This window comes from Epinephelus lanceolatus, chromosome 23, assembly GCF_041903045.1.
Source record: "Epinephelus lanceolatus isolate andai-2023 chromosome 23, ASM4190304v1, whole genome shotgun sequence".
Classification (NCBI taxonomy): domain Eukaryota; kingdom Metazoa; phylum Chordata; class Actinopteri; order Perciformes; family Serranidae; genus Epinephelus; species Epinephelus lanceolatus.
In genome coordinates, this window is record NC_135756.1 from 20,428,841 (window position 1) to 20,449,134 (window position 20,294).

A 20,294-nucleotide genomic window follows, 5' to 3' on the forward strand; every position below is an offset into this window, starting at 1 on the left:
CACAGTATGCATTACTATGAAACCTTTATGCACAGCTCAAAATTTGTTTGACTTGAGACTGCTGGCCGAACCTCATACAGATCTGCAAGTCAATAAGGGCCACGCTAACAAGCTGTGGTAGCGCAAACACAGATGTAACATTATTTTGTGAAATACCCTGTGCGCTCTTTTATGACACACATCCAGACCTTAGACCAGTATGGATTAGATGGAGGGAAAAAAATGTCTCTAAGTGCTGTTTTGTAGAAGATAATGAGGCACTTGTGGACAACAGTGGCCACGCTTGGGCCCAATTAAGCTGCACTGACACAAAGTTAAAATATCATGGCACAGAATCCTGTGTCAGAGCTTTTTTGTAAAGAGTTTTTCATCACAGCACCTTGTTGGAAAAATGCGTGTGATGGGCGTGTGGAGAAGTGCAACTTGGGTATTTAACAAGCGCTAAGTAAAAGGCGTAGGGAGAAAGAGACTAAAAAGCTACAAAAGTACAAAAAAAAAATTGCATAAGGATTGAAGAAAAACACCTACTCCCCTCACCTTTAATCATTCTGGGTTTTTTTTAGTAAAATGGTTTTCTAAATGGTACCCTGCTTAACTGCCACAGTTGCTATGAATTGAACACTTACTGTAATTGATGTAACTTTTGTCTGTCTGTTTCTTTCTGCTGTGGCCATGAACTGATGGTTTCCAGGTTACTTTGAGACACTAAAATTGGGAACATTTTTCTTCACTGCCAGTTTTTACTGTGGTTGGGCTCATATCTATTCCATCTACCTATTAAGCCTAAATATATGGATTGAATAAACTGAATAATTGCAGTGTGACATCATGAACTGAAATATTGACAGAAAGAAGCATTTGGTTTTAAAGTTAATACACTTCTTCTATGATGTCCTTAATGGACGATAAGACTGCTAGTTTGATGCTTCTATATTTCAGGATAGGATTAAAGGATTAAAAAATAACATCCTAATTAATCACCTTAATGATGACTTAATTGTGAGTTCTCTCCTACAAGTAATGTTTTTGTAGGCTGTCATTTGTTTTTTTTATTGTGGAACAAAAAATGTGTCTTAAATCAGTATTTTCAGAGGAGAGTCACCAAGACATAAAGTTGTCTAAACACTGGCAATACTAAATGCAGAGTATTCAGTTTATAAAAGCCCTTGTCTTTACACAGCTGTGTTTTGCTATGCAGCTTATAACTATGGAGATCTATGAGCGCTGATATATTTTATTGCCCACTGAAAGTTGCTCAGCAGAAGAGCATCAGGCAAATTGAATGTAAAATAAACTAATAGACTTAATAATACTGGATGGTGCAACACAGCTATTAAAGGAATAGTGCACCCAAAAATGAAAATTCAGCCATTATCTACTCACCCACATATGCCAAGGGAGGCTCAGGTGAAGTTTTAGAGTCCTGACAACACTTCCGGAGATCCAAGGGGAGAGGGGTTAGCAACACAATGGAGGCATACGGCGCTCCAGATTCAGATGTCCAAAAACACATAATTGAAACAATAAAATATCTCCATACTGCTCGGCCATAGTGATCCAAGTGCCCTGAAGCCCCGACATAAAAAGTTGTTTGGAAAAACGTCATTTGAACTCTGTTTTTAGCCTAACTGTAGCCTGTAGCTCTGACTGCCTCTCTGTACACCACACTCACGTGAGCTCGGTGCACAGAGAAACCTCACATTAGCAGCTCTCTAAATATTAAAAATAGTATAAGTATTTTTCAAAATGTGTCTGGAGGGGGACTTAAAGATATTTGTCACCGAGAGATTTTGCCCAAGATTAGCATTGATTTATTTGTGCACTGTTATATTTAATTGGTCCATTAACAAACACTTTTGTCTTCCAAAAATTGATCTGGAAAAAAAAAAAAAAGATAATAATCCCTCACATTCAGAAGCAGTAAGAACTGGTTTGGTCACGCTCCCATTTTTTAAATAAATAAAAATAAAATGTCTCCACCCCACCATGGCTCAGGTGATTAAAATGATGAGTGGCCCCATGATGTGAGTGGACTGAAACAGGAGGTGCCAATTAGACACACACACGTTTTTTTTTTTCTCTCCACTAAATGGCAATGTAAAGTTAGTATAGGACCCTCGGGCTGCCTTTAAAATCACTTTGATAGTTTGAGGGACAGGCACCTATCAAGGACGGCTAAACTCACCATCAACATGCACAGATATTCGCACGTTAAATGAACAGAGCCGAGATGGGAAGACAGTGGACAAACAGAGAGAGGAAGTTGGACAGAGAGATAAAATCAGACAGAATTTGGAAAGACAGAGTGTCAGATATGGAGAAGGATATTAAAAGGGACAGGAAGACATTTCAGAGAGATACAAGATAGTTTGGAGTGTAGTGCAGAGTGCCAACTACTCATTAGAGATAGTAAGGGCAGAGATGTGGGAACGATAAGGTAAGCGTGGATAGATTGAGAGATGCACGACGTCTTGGGGAATGAAAGCTGTCATGCACAATGCTTTCTCAGCCCTCTATTTTTTTTTTTTATTCCCAATGTAGTTTTTTTTTTCTCTCTGACCGTTCACTGACTCGGGACATGAAACAAAGCAGCCAGCAGTCATTTATTTCAAATGAGAGCTGGGAGACAAAAGGAGAGTGGAGTGGCGTCTGGCGAGACATCTCAGTGAGAGAGTGGCAGAGAGTTGAACACGAGTTCATCTTAAAGCAAATGCACAGCTATTGAGTACAACAGTGTCCAAGTGAAGGGCAGATGTTCTTTCTCTGTTTAACAATCATTTTCTTCCATCAATCCTAATTTGTGAAATGTGATTTTACCAGTGTCTTTCTCTGTTGTATAAGAAGTGTCCGTGTCGGTGCAGTAAAAGGAATATGTGTGAAAGCAGGTTTCAGAGGTTGCAGAGATTCCTAGTGAGGTTGACTGTAACACAACACTTAATTAAATGCATATACAGTGGTTATGCTGTAAGTGCTTCATCAATAATGCCACACTGTGCACAGCAATTGCCAAATGACAACAGACACTTGGTAACACACGACAAAAACCTGGTTGCCTGGTTGAACACAACGAAGTTTGTGGCAGTGTTAATTTGAACATGTATGAGCTTCCATGTAAGCGTCCCGTGGGAGAATCACAGACGACATGCCCATGGCAGAGAGTGCCTCAGGACTTTGTTCCTCAGTTCAGTCGCTGTCTTTCTGCACCGCTTTGTCATCCCCGTCTCCTTTTCTCTTGTCAACTTCCACTTCATTTCAATCGATGATTGTTCTCTAGAACCTTTCTTTTTCGTCTCCCTTGTTTGCCCGCGTCCTTTCTTAGTTCCTCTTGTTTATTCTCTATCCCATTTAACCATAATGTCTTTCATATTCGCACCATCTGTCTCTCCCTCCTCCTCCCTTTCTGCATCTTTCTGTCTGCCCCTTTCTCTGCTGTTGGCTATGTTGGCCAAGTTGCTGGCCAGAGCTCTTTGATTTCACCAGCCTTTTTCTCGCTCTGTGGTACATATGAAAGGAGCTGCAATAATCAGAGAAGCAGTGTAATGACTTAGAATTTTACGTGTCTTATTTCATCAAGCATGAGAAGGCAGAATGTGTGGATGAGTGCGTGAGAGTGTGTGTGTTTCGCTTCTGATAACCCAGGCATAGTCTGATTCATATTTGTATGACAACATGCTTGTCTGTGCCTACACATGCGTGATACTGCTTCAAGTGTATTTTGCTGCACCTTGCCTAAACTAATATGTTCTTTACAATGTTGTTTTCAAAGCAGTGGTGAAACTACACCGTAGATGACTGTAGATGCAGTGACACTAGAGTAGTGTTGGTAAGAAGTGCACTACACTCTGTTATTTGGAGATGATGAGGAGCCCTTATGCAACATATGCTTTAGGTCTTAACTTAATGTGTAAATGTTTAGCGTCTCTCTCTTCTGTGTATATTAGCGAGTCAAAATCACAGTGTCTGCAGAAGATAGGCCCAATTTAGTTAATTGGCTTCTGTGTTCATAAGCTGTACTCTATTTCACAGTGTCATTTCATGTACAGCCAACCCAGAATAGCCTCAGAATTACATTCTTTTACAGCTAGTCAGCCCTAATCACTTAAATTAAACGGCAGTGTTCACTGCCACAGCATGGCGCTCATGTTACGCTGCAGACGATGTATTGACCTCAGGGCCTATAAGTCCTGCTTTGTCTGTGCTGCTGCATCTACAAATCTGACCTCTTACATCCACCTCCCTGTCATGGAGAAAAACATCAGCGTGCTGCAAGTTTGAAATTTGATAAAGAAATGAAGTAAAGCATTGAAACAAATATGCTGGACTAACCAGGACTCACCCTGTGGGAGAACACACGCTTTCATGTAGGTTCATCTAGGCAGCAGTCTCTGGGCCTGAATAATGAAACCAATGCGGAAGTGCCAAAAACTGCATTTCCTGGAATGGCCACTTGAGGCTGGCTCGAAGAGCGAGTCGACACCCTGAAACATAAAATGGCTGTGGTGTCTGGCTCTGGTGACTCAAACATATTTAGCTGTACAAATCCAATAAAGCTGCTAGATGGAGCATCTATTGCAGTGCTACAAGTAAAAGGGGCTGCAGCTTTCCTGCGAGTGTGTGTGGCTTCAACTGATAACGACAGACACGCCCCCAACGTCTCAGAACAGAGAATATCACGTCATTTCTCAAGATTTTTGAAATGTCATTTTATATACTCATTCAAATTTGGCTGGGTGTTTTAATAATACATTTTTTGTGGTGTGACAAACCCATTGCACATAGTTATTTTTGCTTTACCCAGACTTTAATGTCAAACAGTAGCATTGGTTCTGATTGTTTTGGGGAATTAATCCCAATTATATTATTGTTTATTATATTATTATTTATATACATATACCAGACGTATAGATTTAATAACATTATCTGATGAGGAATTGAACAGGCAGAGAGTTACATCCGATGTGACAGCTGAGCTGGCACCTCACTGACACCTGACTACATCCCTTCCTCCTCTTCTGTGTCAGCATGAACCTGACTATGTTCAGCTCATCCTCCATGTGCTGCTGTTGCCCTGGCAACCGACCAAAATAGCCACCTGTGCCTTAATGCTAAAACACACTGGTGGCAAATGCGCGTCAAAAAACACGCCCCTATTATTTTCAGTATACAACCCCACACAAGCGGCAGTTGGACGTGTGTTGGCGCTCCTGGATGCTCCACCCTGTGCCACTTACTGTCACTGTCCTATTTCCAGCCTCGCCACCTGCGAAACTAAATGCATTTCTCCCCCACTCGCTCTCTGATTGTGCACACCAGCTCCCGTAGCAGCTCTTTTTCTCTGCTCCTATGGCAGCTCGACTCCCCTCCTCATCACTGCTGCATCAAGAGAACTCTGTAGCTGTTGCTGTCTTGTGTGTGACTCTTTGTTGAGATCAAGCAATATCCCAAGCTAACGACCCATAATTCTGTCATTATAAAGGCCATGGCCAAAAAGATATGGCTTTGCAAGTCATAGCTCTGGAGATCGGCTCTTCAGGTGCAAAATCAGCTTTTATTAGGGGCTGTCCACATATGATTTTAAGCTAACGCAGAGGTGGAGGAAGTACAGCTCTCTCAGTGAAAGTAGTAACAACTTTGTGTGGTTGTCTGTTGACGAGCTGCAGTATGAGACATCCAGCGTGTGCACCACAGCGGCGCCAGTGTGTTTTCAGCTTTAGTTATGTGGGATCATCAGAGTGGCTTCAGTTATGCTGTGGCTCAATGCAAAGCCACAGCCAAACACAAACTCTTTTACAAAAACTATCTGACAGAGGACATTCAGCTGTGTGAGGTCCACTGAGTCTGAGGACCAACAATCTTTTGTGATCATTGTGATACAGAATGTGGAGAATAAAATGAAACATGAACATTATTCTTTGCAAATATGCTCAATATGAGATAAGGCTTACTGGAAAAAAATAACACAGGTATCAGTGAGGTTGTGCTATCAGCGGTTATAAATGATGGAATTCAACTTTGCAATAACGTCGGGCTTAACAACAGTGGGCCAATACTTTATGCACTAATTGAAAAATAACAAGGTGTCCTGTAGACAAAAATCCTTCGATGAGCAGTTTTCTCATATACACTTAATGAAATGAGTGCCCTGGAGAGAACAATAAAAATGCTCCTGTATTATCAGCACAGCACTGCGAGGTCGACTTGGGCAAAACTACTCACTGACACTGACCAACAATTTAGCAAAAGCACCACTTTCTTTAGCCTTAGGGCTGAAAGTAAGTGCAAAACTAAGCCAAGGATTTGTCCACAGAATCTAGTGTACAGTTTTTTCATCTTTCTATTTTTTCCTCTTTATCCTGTCCCTTTTTTCTCCCCAGGTGTTAAAAGCACATCAGCCGTCACTCTATCCCTCTGTTCCTCTTTCTGAATCTCTTCCTATCACGGACCAGAGAGCCTCCGTCTGTAAATGTTTTAAACCTTAAGGGAACACATTGTAAGCAGCCATCTGTAGCTAATCGTCTACTTTCTGAGTGTGACTTTTGGGATAACGGCACGCATTTTCAGCCAATATCAGCTGTGGACAGCGAGGTGGAGGAGGACAGTTTCAGTCTTCAGTGCCTGCGTGTATGTGTGTCTTTGTATAAATAACAGCTGGAAGCCACAACTTTGGACCAAAGGCTAGATGTAATAGAAGCGGCTATCAGCTGCCTTGCTGCTGTTTTGGTAAGAGCAAGTTCACTGCTTAAGGGAATCTCTCTTTTCCTCTCATTTCCACTGTTATTCTACCCTTTTTTCTGTAGGTTATTCCATTTTCACTTTTCTTCATCAACTCTCTTTCAATCTTTTTTTCTCTTTATCTCAGTTTCATTTGCGTCTCTCCACTGAAAACATTCTCCATCTGTTCCTCTCTGATACAGCCACTCACTGATCCCTGTATCAGTACAATTCATTTGATTGCAATTTGTTGGGAGGAAATATGAGAGAGAAACAACATGGCAAAGTACAAATGAATACACAAATTCTCTCTTGCATCTCTCTCGTGATCTTTTACTTCCTCTTGCTTAATTGGTGATCCATCTCCAACAACTGCAAAACTCAGTCCTGTGTTGGTGCGTTGGTTTGTGTGCATGTTTGTGCACGATGTTGCGGTTGAGGTGAAAGTCAGCAGTGGAGTGTAAACTGCTATCGGAGCCTGCAGGGGAGCTGCGGGCAGAGCTCTTTACCCCTGGCCAGCCCTCTCATCCGAGTCACCCAGAGGAAAAAAATCAAGTGTGAATGTGTCAGTAATTACCACGTAAAGCTTATATGTTTATGGGAATTCAGCTTGATCTTTAGACTGATTAGTTTAAATTGAAGAAATATATTTACTTAACACACCTATATACTTGTGAATGTATCTGTGTGTGTGTGTTCGTTTGCCTCCAGTTTATTGGCAGTGCACTCTCCTTTCCCTGTGGCTACTGTCAGTGTTATCAACTTACACCTTCAGGCGGGTGTGTGTGTCTGTGTGTGTCCTTCTTCCTCTGTGTGTGTGTGAGGACCAATTTGAGTTGGAGACCTTGAGAATGTGGATATTTTTGAAAAGTGATGACATTCTGGCTTCCATAAAAGCCTGTTTAAGAACTGAGACTTTGGTTTCGTCAACAGGTTAAGGATATGGTGAGGCTTTGGGTTAGGCATCTAATGTTGGCAATCGGTCCCCCATAAGTATAGAAGTACAAATGTGTATGTGGCCACCGTCACACAGTCAGCTGATAAGCTGATAGGTATTTCTGTCCATTTAAAGTGTCAGTTAATTAGATTTATTGTATCTTTGTTGAATACTTGAATCACATTTGTCATTGAGTTCTTTTTTGAGGTCAGAGTCAAGAGGTCTGGTCAGGTTTTTTGAGAAATGAAACACCTTTCACTAAAGGATGTGTTCCTGTGGACATAATTTTCAAGTAGTCCTTACTTCATTTGAGGAACATAATAGTCTGGTCAAACACAATCATACCAGGGCAGCTCATGGCTGTTTCTTCTGATTGAGAATCCTGAGGCCATATCCTCTTAACTTTTTTGTAATGCCTATTTCCAATTTCCTTTTTCATCACAAATGGCTTAATGTGTTCTCCAAATTAAATCTCTTCTGGAGGCATATTTACAGCATTTACAGCGTACAATAAATTCTGAATTAAATTACCAAATAAAAAAAAAATGAAAATTAAGCAGGCCCTCACAGATACTTTTGTCCCAACTTCACCCACTAAGTGTCTCAGTCTAAGTATTATTCATTCCCCCAGGAATGCTAGCTCCTCATATTTTTATAGTTGCAGTACTCAAGATGGTATTTAATGTATCTAGGTTAGGGCTCTGCGATATGGTCGAAATCTTCTTTCATGGTGTTGCATGTTACTTTATTTCATGGTGACAGTATACACCAGTCAGCCAAAACATTAAAACCATGGACAGGTGAAGTGAGTAACATTGATCACCTTGTTGCAATCTGATATTCTGCCGGGAAACCTTGGGTCCTGGCATTCATGTAGATACTACTTGACACCACCCAAACACCGTTGCACACCGAGTACCTCCCTTCATGGCAACAGCACTCCCCCATGGCAGACGCCCCCCCAGCAGGACAGTGCGCCATGCCACACTGCAAAAACTGCTCAGGAATGGCTCAAGGAATGTGACTAAGAGCTCAAGGCATGGACTTGGCCTCCAGATTCCCGAGTTCCCAATCCGACTGAGCATTCATGGGACGTGGCAATACCCCAGACATACCGCCCATCCACGGTGGGGCCTCTACAGATTGAACATAGTTCTGACATGTCAAAGTATGGACACAGGAAGTCTGATGATGCCCTGTGGTGTCTGGCACTAGGGTCTTCATGGCAGATCCTTCGAGTCCTGTGGGTTGTGAGATGATGTCTCAGCATGTCCAAGGATACTCGATTAGATTTGGATCTGGGGAATTTGGAGACCAGGTCAATGCCTTGAGCTCTTTGTCACGTTCATCAGGCCATTCCTGTGCAGGGGGGGGCACTGCCATTGGGGTGTTGTTGCCATGAGGGGTTTTGCTTGGTTCGCAGTGGTGTTTGTGCATGTCTAGTGGCATCCACATGAATGCTAGGACCCCAAGTTTCCCAACAGAACACTTCATTGTAACAAGATGTACCATGGGTCTGTTCTTGTGCATGAATAAAAATGTAGTCACAGTGGCAGATCAAACAAGTAAAACTACTCCAACACTGTTATTTTCAGAAACTGGCTGTCCAGGATGAGCCGCCACTGCAGAGTTAACAGTGCAGCTATTCTTTCTCTCTGTTCTACCTTCTCCTTCTTCTTGTCAGGCTGCAGTTACCAGCATTGTCTCAATCAGTGTGTCTGTGCACTTTTTGACAATGTAGAGCCGGCCCTCGGTTCCCTTGCTCTCTTTCTCTCTCCATCAGTGTCTACAGGAGCCACTCTCCTCACTTGCCCCATCCCATAACCTCCATCTCTTCCTTCTCGAGGATGATGTCTTTCTATTACTTCCCCCTTCCTGGCTTTGTCCCTCCATTTCTACTACTCTTTCCCCATAAATCCATCCATCTCCCCTCCTCCTTCCCTCTGTATACCGCAGACAGTGCTTGCCGGATAAGCTCCATGTCTTTGGAGCTTGTCAGCGGTGTCAGGTCTCTCCTCCTCCAAATTACTCTCTGAAACTCACTGACGACCTGAGGACTAGCGTTCAGTCCTCTGCAGTGTGTGTCTGTCTTCTTGTTTCATTATAACTGCCCTCAAACTTACTTGGCAGATTTGATGTGGCCGTAGTCTAATTTAGTAGGGTGTACGTAACAATTTCTGCCGACATTAAGTGTCACCATATCTGCCCATCCGTCCACTTACCATACCCTTTCACCAGTGACAGCATCTGTCTGTTTGACGATGCAGCTGCAGTCCTTCACCTCACTCTCAGCGGAATAAATACAGAGATTCACAGATTTTTACAGATGAATCCCCGAAAGACAAAGTTTTATATCCCTGTAGAGTCTAATCTGGGCCACACTTCATCCAAACTTCCAGGAAAACACATGTGAAAGTCAATTTAGTCCAATTTCCGCTACTATCAACTTACCTGATGCCATAAACCACACCCATCTGGTGGTTAAAGCCTGCCAAAAAAATGCTAAGAGTCATTTCGCACTCTTAGACAAAGAGACAAGCTCTGCAGAAACGGGCAATTAAGCAACTTCACTGTTGCCATCATTTCATAGTATACCATTTGATCTACCTGCCTGTGTGTCACCGTAGCTGTCACTACACACATTTTCTGCTAATTTCGCTCTTGTTAGACCATCCCGTACTTCCCGTCTTCCCCCTCTTCCCATCTGTCCTTCTCCTCGTTCCCTCACCGCACGTACTCTGTCGCCAGGTGATTACGCTGACTATCTCTGACAACTTGAAATGTGATAAATGACTCTTTCTCTCTCTCTCTCTGTCCTCTCTCCTCCTAGATGTATATCCAAACTACCACCCTGACCATCTCTCTCAGCCTGTCTGCCTCTGTGTCTCTGGGGATGCTCTACATGCCCAAGGTCTACATCATCCTCTTTCACCCCGAGCAGAACGTACCCAAACGGAAACGCAGTTTCAAGGTGAGCTGCAGTGAAACACTCGAGTGTCTTTTTTCCACATTTCCGTAGCATTTTTCATATCTCAGGTGGTTTGATGTGATATTTTGACTGACAGTAATTTCAGTTTATGCTGGAGAAATGAGAATAATAAATCTAATCATGCACTATGTGGAATTATATTAGAGAAGTACTTCACTCACCAAATGAATGTTTGTTTACCACTTTGTCATGCCGTGTTACCTTTTCTCCTGTGCCTCCATGGAAAACGGTGGACACATGGTTTCCCTTACATTTATTTAATGGTGGTGGCCCGCCAAGATAAAAACATCTGCTGCCATGTTTTGATTTCCTAGATTTGGAACTGGACTGTTGGAATACATTACGCATTGGACAGTGCTGGATATCGGGAACACGCTAATAACCTGTTTTTGAAGTCACAAGTACTGAAGTTTACAGATTTGGTGGATTTTAAAACTGCTCAAGTCACGTAAAAGCAAGAAATAACATACTACCTGACAACATACAAAAACTGTCTTGAACATATAACTTAAAGAGGTGGACTAAATCTGAAACGCTGTATTTGCACCACTCTGAAAAGTGTATGTTTATCAATTTGTGGGATGATTTTGTGCAACACACTGGGTGAAGCAATCAAACAAAGTAAAGATATCAGACAGTTTAAAAAGAGGTACAAAGACAGTATCTTCTCGAGGTACAGAAATGAATAGAGGGAATGTAAAGCACACTCAGGGTCGTCGGTAATCTCAATTCGTATTTTCATATTTGTTTTATACACAGGGTGATACTGGTCATCAGCTGGATGAATGAGACTTGATTATACTGCATGGGTTGTGTGAAAATTTCCAAAAGAATGTTTTGATATGGCTTTGCTGCTGTTAAATGTGGTCCCCAATCATACAATAAATCAATATGTTTGCTTTTTTCCATGCAGGGGTGCGAGAAAAACAAAGTTTCCTTTAAGGTAACACAGCATGACTAACTGATACAAATACAAATAGTCATTTTGTGGGTGAAGTATTACTTTAAAGAGGGAAACCAGACATTATGCACCGCTTGTCTTCATTTTCAATTAATGGTTTTCTGAATGTGGGTGCGTGATGATACAGGCAATTGTGACAGCTGCCACCATGTCGGGGAAACTGACCCAGAAGGGAGGCGACCGGCCCAATGGAGAGGTGAAGACTGAGTTATGTGAGAGCATGGAGACCAACAGTGAGTAAGAGAACACCAGAGTTTTATAACTATACATATAATAACAGATATTCTAGTTTTATCACAGGAAGGCTAAAGCATACATGCACAATCATGCACATACATGTAGATAGACTTTTAGTGCATAGGAAACATGGAGTCTAACAGCAGTTCACATGGGCTTATTTAGTCTTTCAATCAAATAATTGATCTAATGTTAATACATTTATATTTTCACACTAATTGCATGTCATCATGGAGTAGCACTGTACCAACGTATGTACACATATTCCTTTTGTAAATATATGCTTAGATGTAAAGTGTAGCATGGAGTTTTTGTTTTGTTTTAATTGAGTTAAAGTTTAATTTGAATTTGAACATGAATTTCACGCCTGGCTTTTTGTCGCGTGGCAAACCAGCTGCAGCAGTGACAGTTTTTAAATAGCATGGTGTGTCTTCTCCAAGCTGTGACAGTGAAGCATTGTTACATTCACTTCACAGCTCTATTTTGTGTTGAGCCGATCCTCCTGTGTCAGCAATCTGCAGATGCAATGACAGGAGTGCATGTGGATGTGCATGTGTGCCTCACAGTAGTGCATGCGCATGCATGATTAGCTTCGAATGTGTGTGTGTGCACGCATGCTCTTGTATAAGGTTCAATCAATCCATAAATGTGAGTCCTTTGGTGTGTGTGTGTGTGTATGTGTGTGTGTGTGTGTCTTTTTCGGTAGTTGTGTGTAAGTCGTGTTTGTACACGTATCTCCATCAGTAATCACATGAACTCATGCATGTCTCTGTGTGTTTGTGTCTGTGAATGCTGCATGCATAATAAGTTTCAGACTTGCGAGGGCAAAGTACCTGTACCAATTTTCCCGTCAGCACTTCATCGGTAAAGGAAACAGGTCACAGTTCATTCATTTAGCCAATAGTTGAAGTGCTTAGTCATCTCTTCACATCCTTCACTTGAAGGATGAAATTGCAATTTAATAAATATCATATATGGTCCAAGCAACAATTTATGTAGACAGCGGGGTTGAGTAGAAGCAAGTTTGAGAGTCTTCACAGTGCTTTTCAGAAAATATCAATAAAAGCTTTGGTCATTTTTCAAGTCTGCATGCAGTGACATGCTCTTTGATATACTGTACTGTATATTTTTTCATCAAGGACCTTTTTCCATTATTCCAGCAGTGAGATGGTGAAGCACAAGTGAAAGATGGAAAAAATAATAATAAAAGGGTTGTATGAAAACATTGGAGTATAACAATGGTGCAGTTAGAGGCCTGCCATTGCTGCAAAACATTGACATTTACCATGGAACGCTTGAGGGGACACAAGACATAATGGGTTTGACAAAAAACCCCGAGAACTCAGGTGGACTGTGGATGTGACGCTGTTACATGACCATCTGTAGCCAAATCTGCTCTCAACTGCTCTTTTTCCTGTTTCTTTTCCCCCTTCCACACCTCCGCTCTGTCTGTCATTCTCTCATTTCTCTTCACATCCTCACACTTTCATTTCCTCTTTCTTGCACCTCCTCTTTCCCTCTTTCAATCCATCACCCTTCTCGTATTCACGCAGCTTCATCAACTAAGACGACATACGTGAGCTACAGCAATCATGCCATTTGAAGGGACCACAGGGGATGAAGAAAGGGATTGGACAGGAGAGGGGGGCGTGTCTTGGGGCAGTGCCAAGCGAAAGAAGGCGCCGTCGTTCTCAGCCGATCGGCTGAAGGACTGACGGACAGACTCAAGCGCCCAACGGAATCCAAGCATGAGACATTTTGTATTGTTCCGCATCAAACCACAGAGAGGTGGGACCACATAAACAGCCAGTCAGTGTGCCTGCTTTCCTGCTGCTCACAGCTCATTGGTCCTACCATGAACTTACCTGTTTTAAAAAAATAAAATAAAAAAGAGACAACATTAAAAAGTGACATACCATAGGACACTGTGGTGGACAGAGTAACTATTAAAACCTCCAAAAAAATCATAAAAAAGAAAAGAAAAAGAACAAAAAAAAACTCAGAAACCATGTAGACATTATATCTAAAAGGGCAAACGTGGGGCTGGGAAAGAGATTTAACAGATAACATTTTAAAAGATATTTAAAAAGAGAAATGTAAGAGAAAATCTATGAGACTCAAACATGTTTGTTGTTATTCTCTACTTGTAAGTATTTTTGTGGTTGTGACGATTTTTTCATTCTTGTCTCACCGTTGTCTGATGGATCGCCCTTGCATAATGAGATGAGTGTGTTTCCTCCTGCTGTCTTGGCTAACCGGGTTGTAGCCTTGGGTTGTGAACCTGTAAAATGCCATGGTTGAAGCATGCCAGTTTTTATACAAAAAGGAGATTTATTTATAATAAAGGAATGTTTTGCAAATGTGTAGATTGGTGGTCGTTTGTACGTTTGTAGTTTTGAGGGTGGTCCCTTTGCAGGTTAGTCGTTCAGTCCCCTTTTAAATGATGCATGGCAGATTATGGCAATGCATCATCCAATCAAACGTCAGCATTACTTCACATTATCACATTCAAATGAACACATCATGCTTATTATATGTAGATGTAGATAGCTGATTAGTAAGCAGTGGTTCCCAGAGGATGAATCCTAATGAATCACCTGACTTTTTCAGGTGCTTGCCCGAATAAAATGTCAGCATTGAATGTTCCTGCAAACCACAGATATGTAACACTTGTACATTTCATATATATGACAGTTCAGATTACATGTATGTGAGCTGAGTTTCTCATCAGGAGGGAATGGTGCTTGGCGTGACACCAAGCTGCAGCAGACAGCAGACCACTGTTTAAGACCAACAAAAGAGGTGAGAGTTGAGGTTATGTCCAGCCATATTTGTTGCAACAAAAGCAGGTGTTTGTTTTAATGACCATTTGGGACATGTCCGGTGATGTTTGTAGCAGCAAAGATGGGGATTTTTTCAATGAGTGTGTGGGATATGTCCAGCCATATTTGTAGTGACAAAAGGGGGTGTTGTTTTTTTTTTTTTTTTGTTTGTTTTGTTTTGTTTTTGACAGTTTGGGACATGTCGTTTTTTAGTAACAAAAGTGGGTGTTTTAATAAGAGTTTGGGACATTTCCAGCTGTGTTTGTAGCGACAAAAGCAAGTGTTTTTTGGGGGTTTTTTTAGATATTTTTGGGGGCATTTTTAGCCTTTATTTGATAGGACAGACAAGCATGAATGGGGGAGAGAGAGTGGGGGTGACATGCAGCAAAGGGCCACAGGTTGGAGTCGAACCCGGGCCGCTGTGGAAACAGCCTTGTACATGGGGCGCCTGCTCTACCACTAAGCCACCGACGCCCCAGCAGGTGTTTTTTAATGACAGTTTGGGACATTTCCAGCTGTGTTTGTAGCCACAAAAGCAGGTGGGTTTTAACAGTTTGGGACATTTCCAGCTGTGTTTTTAGCCACAAAAGCAGGTGGGTTTTAATGACAGTTTGGGACATTTCCAGCTGTGTTTGTAGCCACAAAAGCAGGTGGGTTTTAACAGTTTGGGACATTTCCAGCTGTGTTTGTAGTGACAAAAGCAGGTGTTTTTTTAAGACAGTTTGGGACATTTCCAGCTGTGTTTGTAGCCACAAAAGCAGGCGGGTTTTAACAGTTTGGGACATTTCCAGCTGTGTTTTTAGCCACAAAAGCAGGTGGGTTTTAATGACAGTTTGGGACATTTCCAGCTGTGTTTGTAGCCACAAAAGCAGGTGGGTTTTAACAGTTTGGGACATTTCCAGCTGTGTTTTTAGCCACAAAAGCAGGTGGGTTTTAATGACAGTTTGGGACATTTCCAGCTGTGTTTGTAGCCACAAAAGCAGGTGGGTTTTAATGACAGTTTGGGACATTTCCAGCTGTGTTTGTAGCCACAAAAGCAGGTGGGTTTTAACAGTTTGGGACATTTCCAGCTGTGTTTGTAGTGACAAAAGCAGGTGTTTTTTTAAGACAGTTTGGGACATTTCCAGCTGTGTTTGAAGCGACAAAAGCAGGTGGGTTTTTTTAAGACAGTTTGGGACATTTCCAGCTGTGTTTGTAGTGACAAAAGCAGGTGTTTTTTAAATGACATTTTGGGACATGTCCAGCGATGTTTGTAGCAGCAAGGACAGGTATTTTTTTCAATGAGTGTTTGGGATATGTCCAGCCATATTTGTGGTGACAAAAGCAGGTGTTTTTTTAATGACAGTTTGGGACATGTCCAGCTAAATTTGTAGCAACAAAAGGGGGTGTTTTGTTTTTGTTTTTTTCCCCCTTGTGTGACAGTTTGGGACATGTCGTTTTTAGTAACAAAAGTGGGTGTTTTAATAAGAGTTTGGGACATTTCCAGCTGTGTTTGTAGCGACAAAAGCAGGTGTTTTTTAATGACAGTTTGGGACATTTCCAGCTGTGTTTGAAGCGACAAAAGCAGGTGTTTTTTTAAATGACAGTTTGGGACATTTCCAGCTGTTTTTGAAGCGACAAAATCAGGTGTTTTTTTAAAATGACAGTTGGGGACTTTTCCAGCTGTGTTTGAAGCGACAAAAGCAGGTGTTTTTTTAATGACAGTTGGGGACATTTCCAGCTGTGTTTGTAGCCACAAAAGCAGGTGTTTTTTAATGACAGTTTGGGACATTTCCAACTGTGTTTGAAGTGACAAAAGCAAGTGTTTTTTTTAAATGACAATTTGGGACATGTCCAGCGACATTTGTATTGACAAAAGTGTGTGTTTTTTTAACGAGCATGTGAGACATGTCCAGGTGTGTTTGTAGCAACAAAAGTGGGTATTTTTTAGTGAACATTTGAGACATGTCTAGACTTGTTGGTTGCAACCGAAGTGTGTGTTTTTTACTGTTCAGGAAATCTCCAGCCCTGTTTGCAGAAACAAAAGCTGGTGTTTGTTAATAAGAGTTTGGGACATTTCCAGCTGTGTTTGTAGCGACAAAAGCAAGTGTTTTTTGGGGGTTTTTTTAGATATTTTTGGGGGCATTTTTAGCCTTTATTTGATAGGACAGACAAGCATGAATGGGGGAGAGAGAGTGGGGGTGACATGCAGCAAAGGGCCACAGGTTGGAGTCGAACCCGGGCCGCTGTGGAAACAGCCTTGTACATGGGGCGCCTGCTCTACCACTAAGCCACCGACGCCCCAGCAGGTGTTTTTTAATGACAGTTTGGGACATTTCCAGCTGTGTTTGTAGCCACAAAAGCAGGTGGGTTTTAACAGTTTGGGACATTTCCAGCTGTGTTTTTAGCCACAAAAGCAGGTGGGTTTTAATGACAGTTTGGGACATTTCCAGCTGTGTTTGTAGCCACAAAAGCAGGTGGGTTTTAACAGTTTGGGACATTTCCAGCTGTGTTTGTAGTGACAAAAGCAGGTGTTTTTTTAAGACAGTTTGGGACATTTCCAGCTGTGTTTGTAGCCACAAAAGCAGGCGGGTTTTAACAGTTTGGGACATTTCCAGCTGTGTTTTTAGCCACAAAAGCAGGTGGGTTTTAATGACAGTTTGGGACATTTCCAGCTGTGTTTGTAGCCACAAAAGCAGGTGGGTTTTAACAGTTTGGGACATTTCCAGCTGTGTTTTTAGCCACAAAAGCAGGTGGGTTTTAATGACAGTTTGGGACATTTCCAGCTGTGTTTGTAGCCACAAAAGCAGGTGGGTTTTAATGACAGTTTGGGACATTTCCAGCTGTGTTTGTAGCCACAAAAGCAGGTGGGTTTTAACAGTTTGGGACATTTCCAGCTGTGTTTGTAGTGACAAAAGCAGGTGTTTTTTTAAGACAGTTTGGGACATTTCCAGCTGTGTTTGAAGCGACAAAAGCAGGTGGGTTTTTTTAAGACAGTTTGGGACATTTCCAGCTGTGTTTGTAGTGACAAAAGCAGGTGTTTTTTAAATGACATTTTGGGACATGTCCAGCGATGTTTGTAGCAGCAAGGACAGGTATTTTTTTCAATGAGTGTTTGGGATATGTCCAGCCATATTTGTGGTGACAAAAGCAGGTGTTTTTTTAATGACAGTTTGGGACATGTCCAGCTAAATTTGTAGCAACAAAAGGGGGTGTTTTGTTTTTGTTTTTTTCCCCCTTGTGTGACAGTTTGGGACATGTCGTTTTTAGTAACAAAAGTGGGTGTTTTAATAAGAGTTTGGGACATTTCCAGCTGTGTTTGTAGCGACAAAAGCAGGTGTTTTTTAATGACAGTTTGGGACATTTCCAGCTGTGTTTGAAGCGACAAAAGCAGGTGTTTTTTTAAATGACAGTTTGGGACATTTCCAGCTGTTTTTGAAGCGACAAAATCAGGTGTTTTTTTAAAATGACAGTTGGGGACTTTTCCAGCTGTGTTTGAAGCGACAAAAGCAGGTGTTTTTTTAATGACAGTTGGGGACATTTCCAGCTGTGTTTGTAGCCACAAAAGCAGGTGTTTTTTAATGACAGTTTGGGACATTTCCAACTGTGTTTGAAGTGACAAAAGCAAGTGTTTTTTTTAAATGACAATTTGGGACATGTCCAGCGACATTTGTATTGACAAAAGTGTGTGTTTTTTTAACGAGCATGTGAGACATGTCCAGGTGTGTTTGTAGCAACAAAAGTGGGTATTTTTTAGTGAACATTTGAGACATGTCTAGACTTGTTGGTTGCAACCGAAGTGTGTGTTTTTTACTGTTCAGGAAATCTCCAGCCCTGTTTGCAGAAACAAAAGCTGGTGTTTGTTAATGGGAGTTCGGGACATATCTAGCTGTAATTTTTAGCAACAAAAGCGGGTGTTTTTTTGTGTAAGTTCAGGACATGTCAATTTTTGTAGCAACAAAGATGGGTATTTTTTAATGAGCGCTCGTGACATGTCCAGCAACATTTGTAGCGACAAAAGTGTGTTGTTTTTTCTCTAAATGACAGTCTGGGACATGTTCAGTTATGTTTGTAGTGAGAAAAGACAGGGCGTTTTTTTCCAGTTTTTTTTTTTTGCCTTGCATTAGACAAGAAAGACTTAAGCATGAAAGCGGGAGAGAGAGGTGGAAAGATATGCAACAAAGGGCATTAGGTTGAAATCAAACCTGTTGCCTCTGCAGCAAGGACAATGCCTTCGTACATGGGACACCCACGCTAACCACTGAGCTCCTGGTTTTAAAACGAGATTGGGACCTGTCCATCTGTGACCAAACCAGGTATTTGAATCCAAAGCATGATGTTTTCACTAACCTTAACCAACTGGATTGTGTACCTAAACCTAACCACACATTAACCACAGTGTTGTCACAATGTAAAACTGACAACTGAAAGATAAAGCTTAGCATATCCGCTTCAGTGAAACGTACAAATGTAACATACCCGTTAGCAGAAACATACAGTGCTGACATTTATTGAAGTGATTGGGTTGTTTTTGCTTCAGTGTCACCATTTGTGATGGTGATTATGGTTTCAGTATATTGTACACACATTTATTGTTGTCGAAGGGTGAGTCCAAGTGACTTTGGTCCCAACTTTTCCTTTTGTTTTTGAGTGAATTGGTTCAGCAACTGTTGGTTAGATTGCCATGAAATTTGGTACAGATATTCATGACCTTCTCAGGATGAATCATCATCACTTTGTTGATCCCCTGACCTGTAATCAAGCAGGCTAAATTTTACAAGTCTCAGCTGTGCTTTGTGTTTAGTGCTTTAGCAAATGTTAGCATGCTCTGACAGAACAGTGGGATTATTCCATTCTCTACTCCAACAGTCTTTTCTCTCATAAATCCCATAATTTAGCAAATCCCTTGGTTCTATCTAACAGAAAAGATCTCTTTCCAAGTTTGATTTCAGCACAGTCTGTTCATGTATTTCATTTATTTCCATTAAATGCTCCTAAGCCACTTCTGCGCTCCTCTTCAACTGTCCCTCTGCAGTGCGGGGATCTCCCCACTGACAAGACATTGATGGGAGAAATCTGCCAAAAAGAAGGCCTCAGAGGGAGAGTGTGACACTGAATGAGAGAAAATGAGATAGATATTATACCAAATGGGCAGAATTCCCCTCTCTGTACACCTACAACAACCCACCAGATGTCCAACCTTCAAAAATACACCAGGGCCAAGAAAGAAACAGTCAGCTGCATCAGTGAATCCATTCTTGTCGGAGAGGAACAATCGATAGTGCTGAAGGCAAAGAGAAAGGACAAATAACACCATCTACGCAGGATGATGTGCCCTACACATAGGTGTCAGATGAAAAGGTGTAAAATTCTGTGAGTGTGTTTATGTGAATTTGTGTTCTTACACTTTTTGTGGTGCGTTTGCGGTCTCCCCTGGATGCCATGAAATGTTCTCTTGATGACAGGGTTGACGTGTAGACAAAACAGTAAACATAAACCCTGAAAAAAAAGGCCTTGTTCCGTAAGCATAAGAATCATAGCTCCAATTTCTGCAGCTGGCATTGTGTGTTTTTTCAACAGCCAAATCCCAAATGCCCTTGAGCAAAACACTAAACTCCTACCTGCTTATTTACTGGAAGCTGCTCAGGAAAGATTTGA

The 20,294-nt window shown here is 41.6% G+C and overlaps 1 protein-coding gene across 4 annotated transcripts in view; it reads left to right on the plus strand.

Annotated features, from left to right (window-relative positions):
- Window positions 1-14,195, plus strand: part of grm8a (glutamate receptor, metabotropic 8a) — a 337,808-nt gene extending 323,613 nt beyond the window's left edge. Inside the window, exons 13-16 of one of the 4 annotated variants that reach the window (XM_078165097.1) lie at window positions 10,479-10,619; window positions 11,551-11,580; window positions 11,726-11,831; window positions 13,389-13,838. In XM_078165097.1, the coding sequence (XP_078021223.1) occupies window positions 10,479-10,619; window positions 11,551-11,580; window positions 11,726-11,831; window positions 13,389-13,438 (327 nt within the window). In that variant the 3' untranslated portion in view covers window positions 13,439-13,838. Of the gene's footprint in view, window positions 1-10,478; window positions 10,620-11,550; window positions 11,581-11,725; window positions 11,836-13,388 lie in introns of all 4 variants that reach the window. The other 3 variants (XM_078165098.1, XM_078165099.1, XM_033615178.2) reach the window with 3 other exon arrangements.
- Window positions 14,196-20,294: the final 6,099 nt, after the last annotated feature.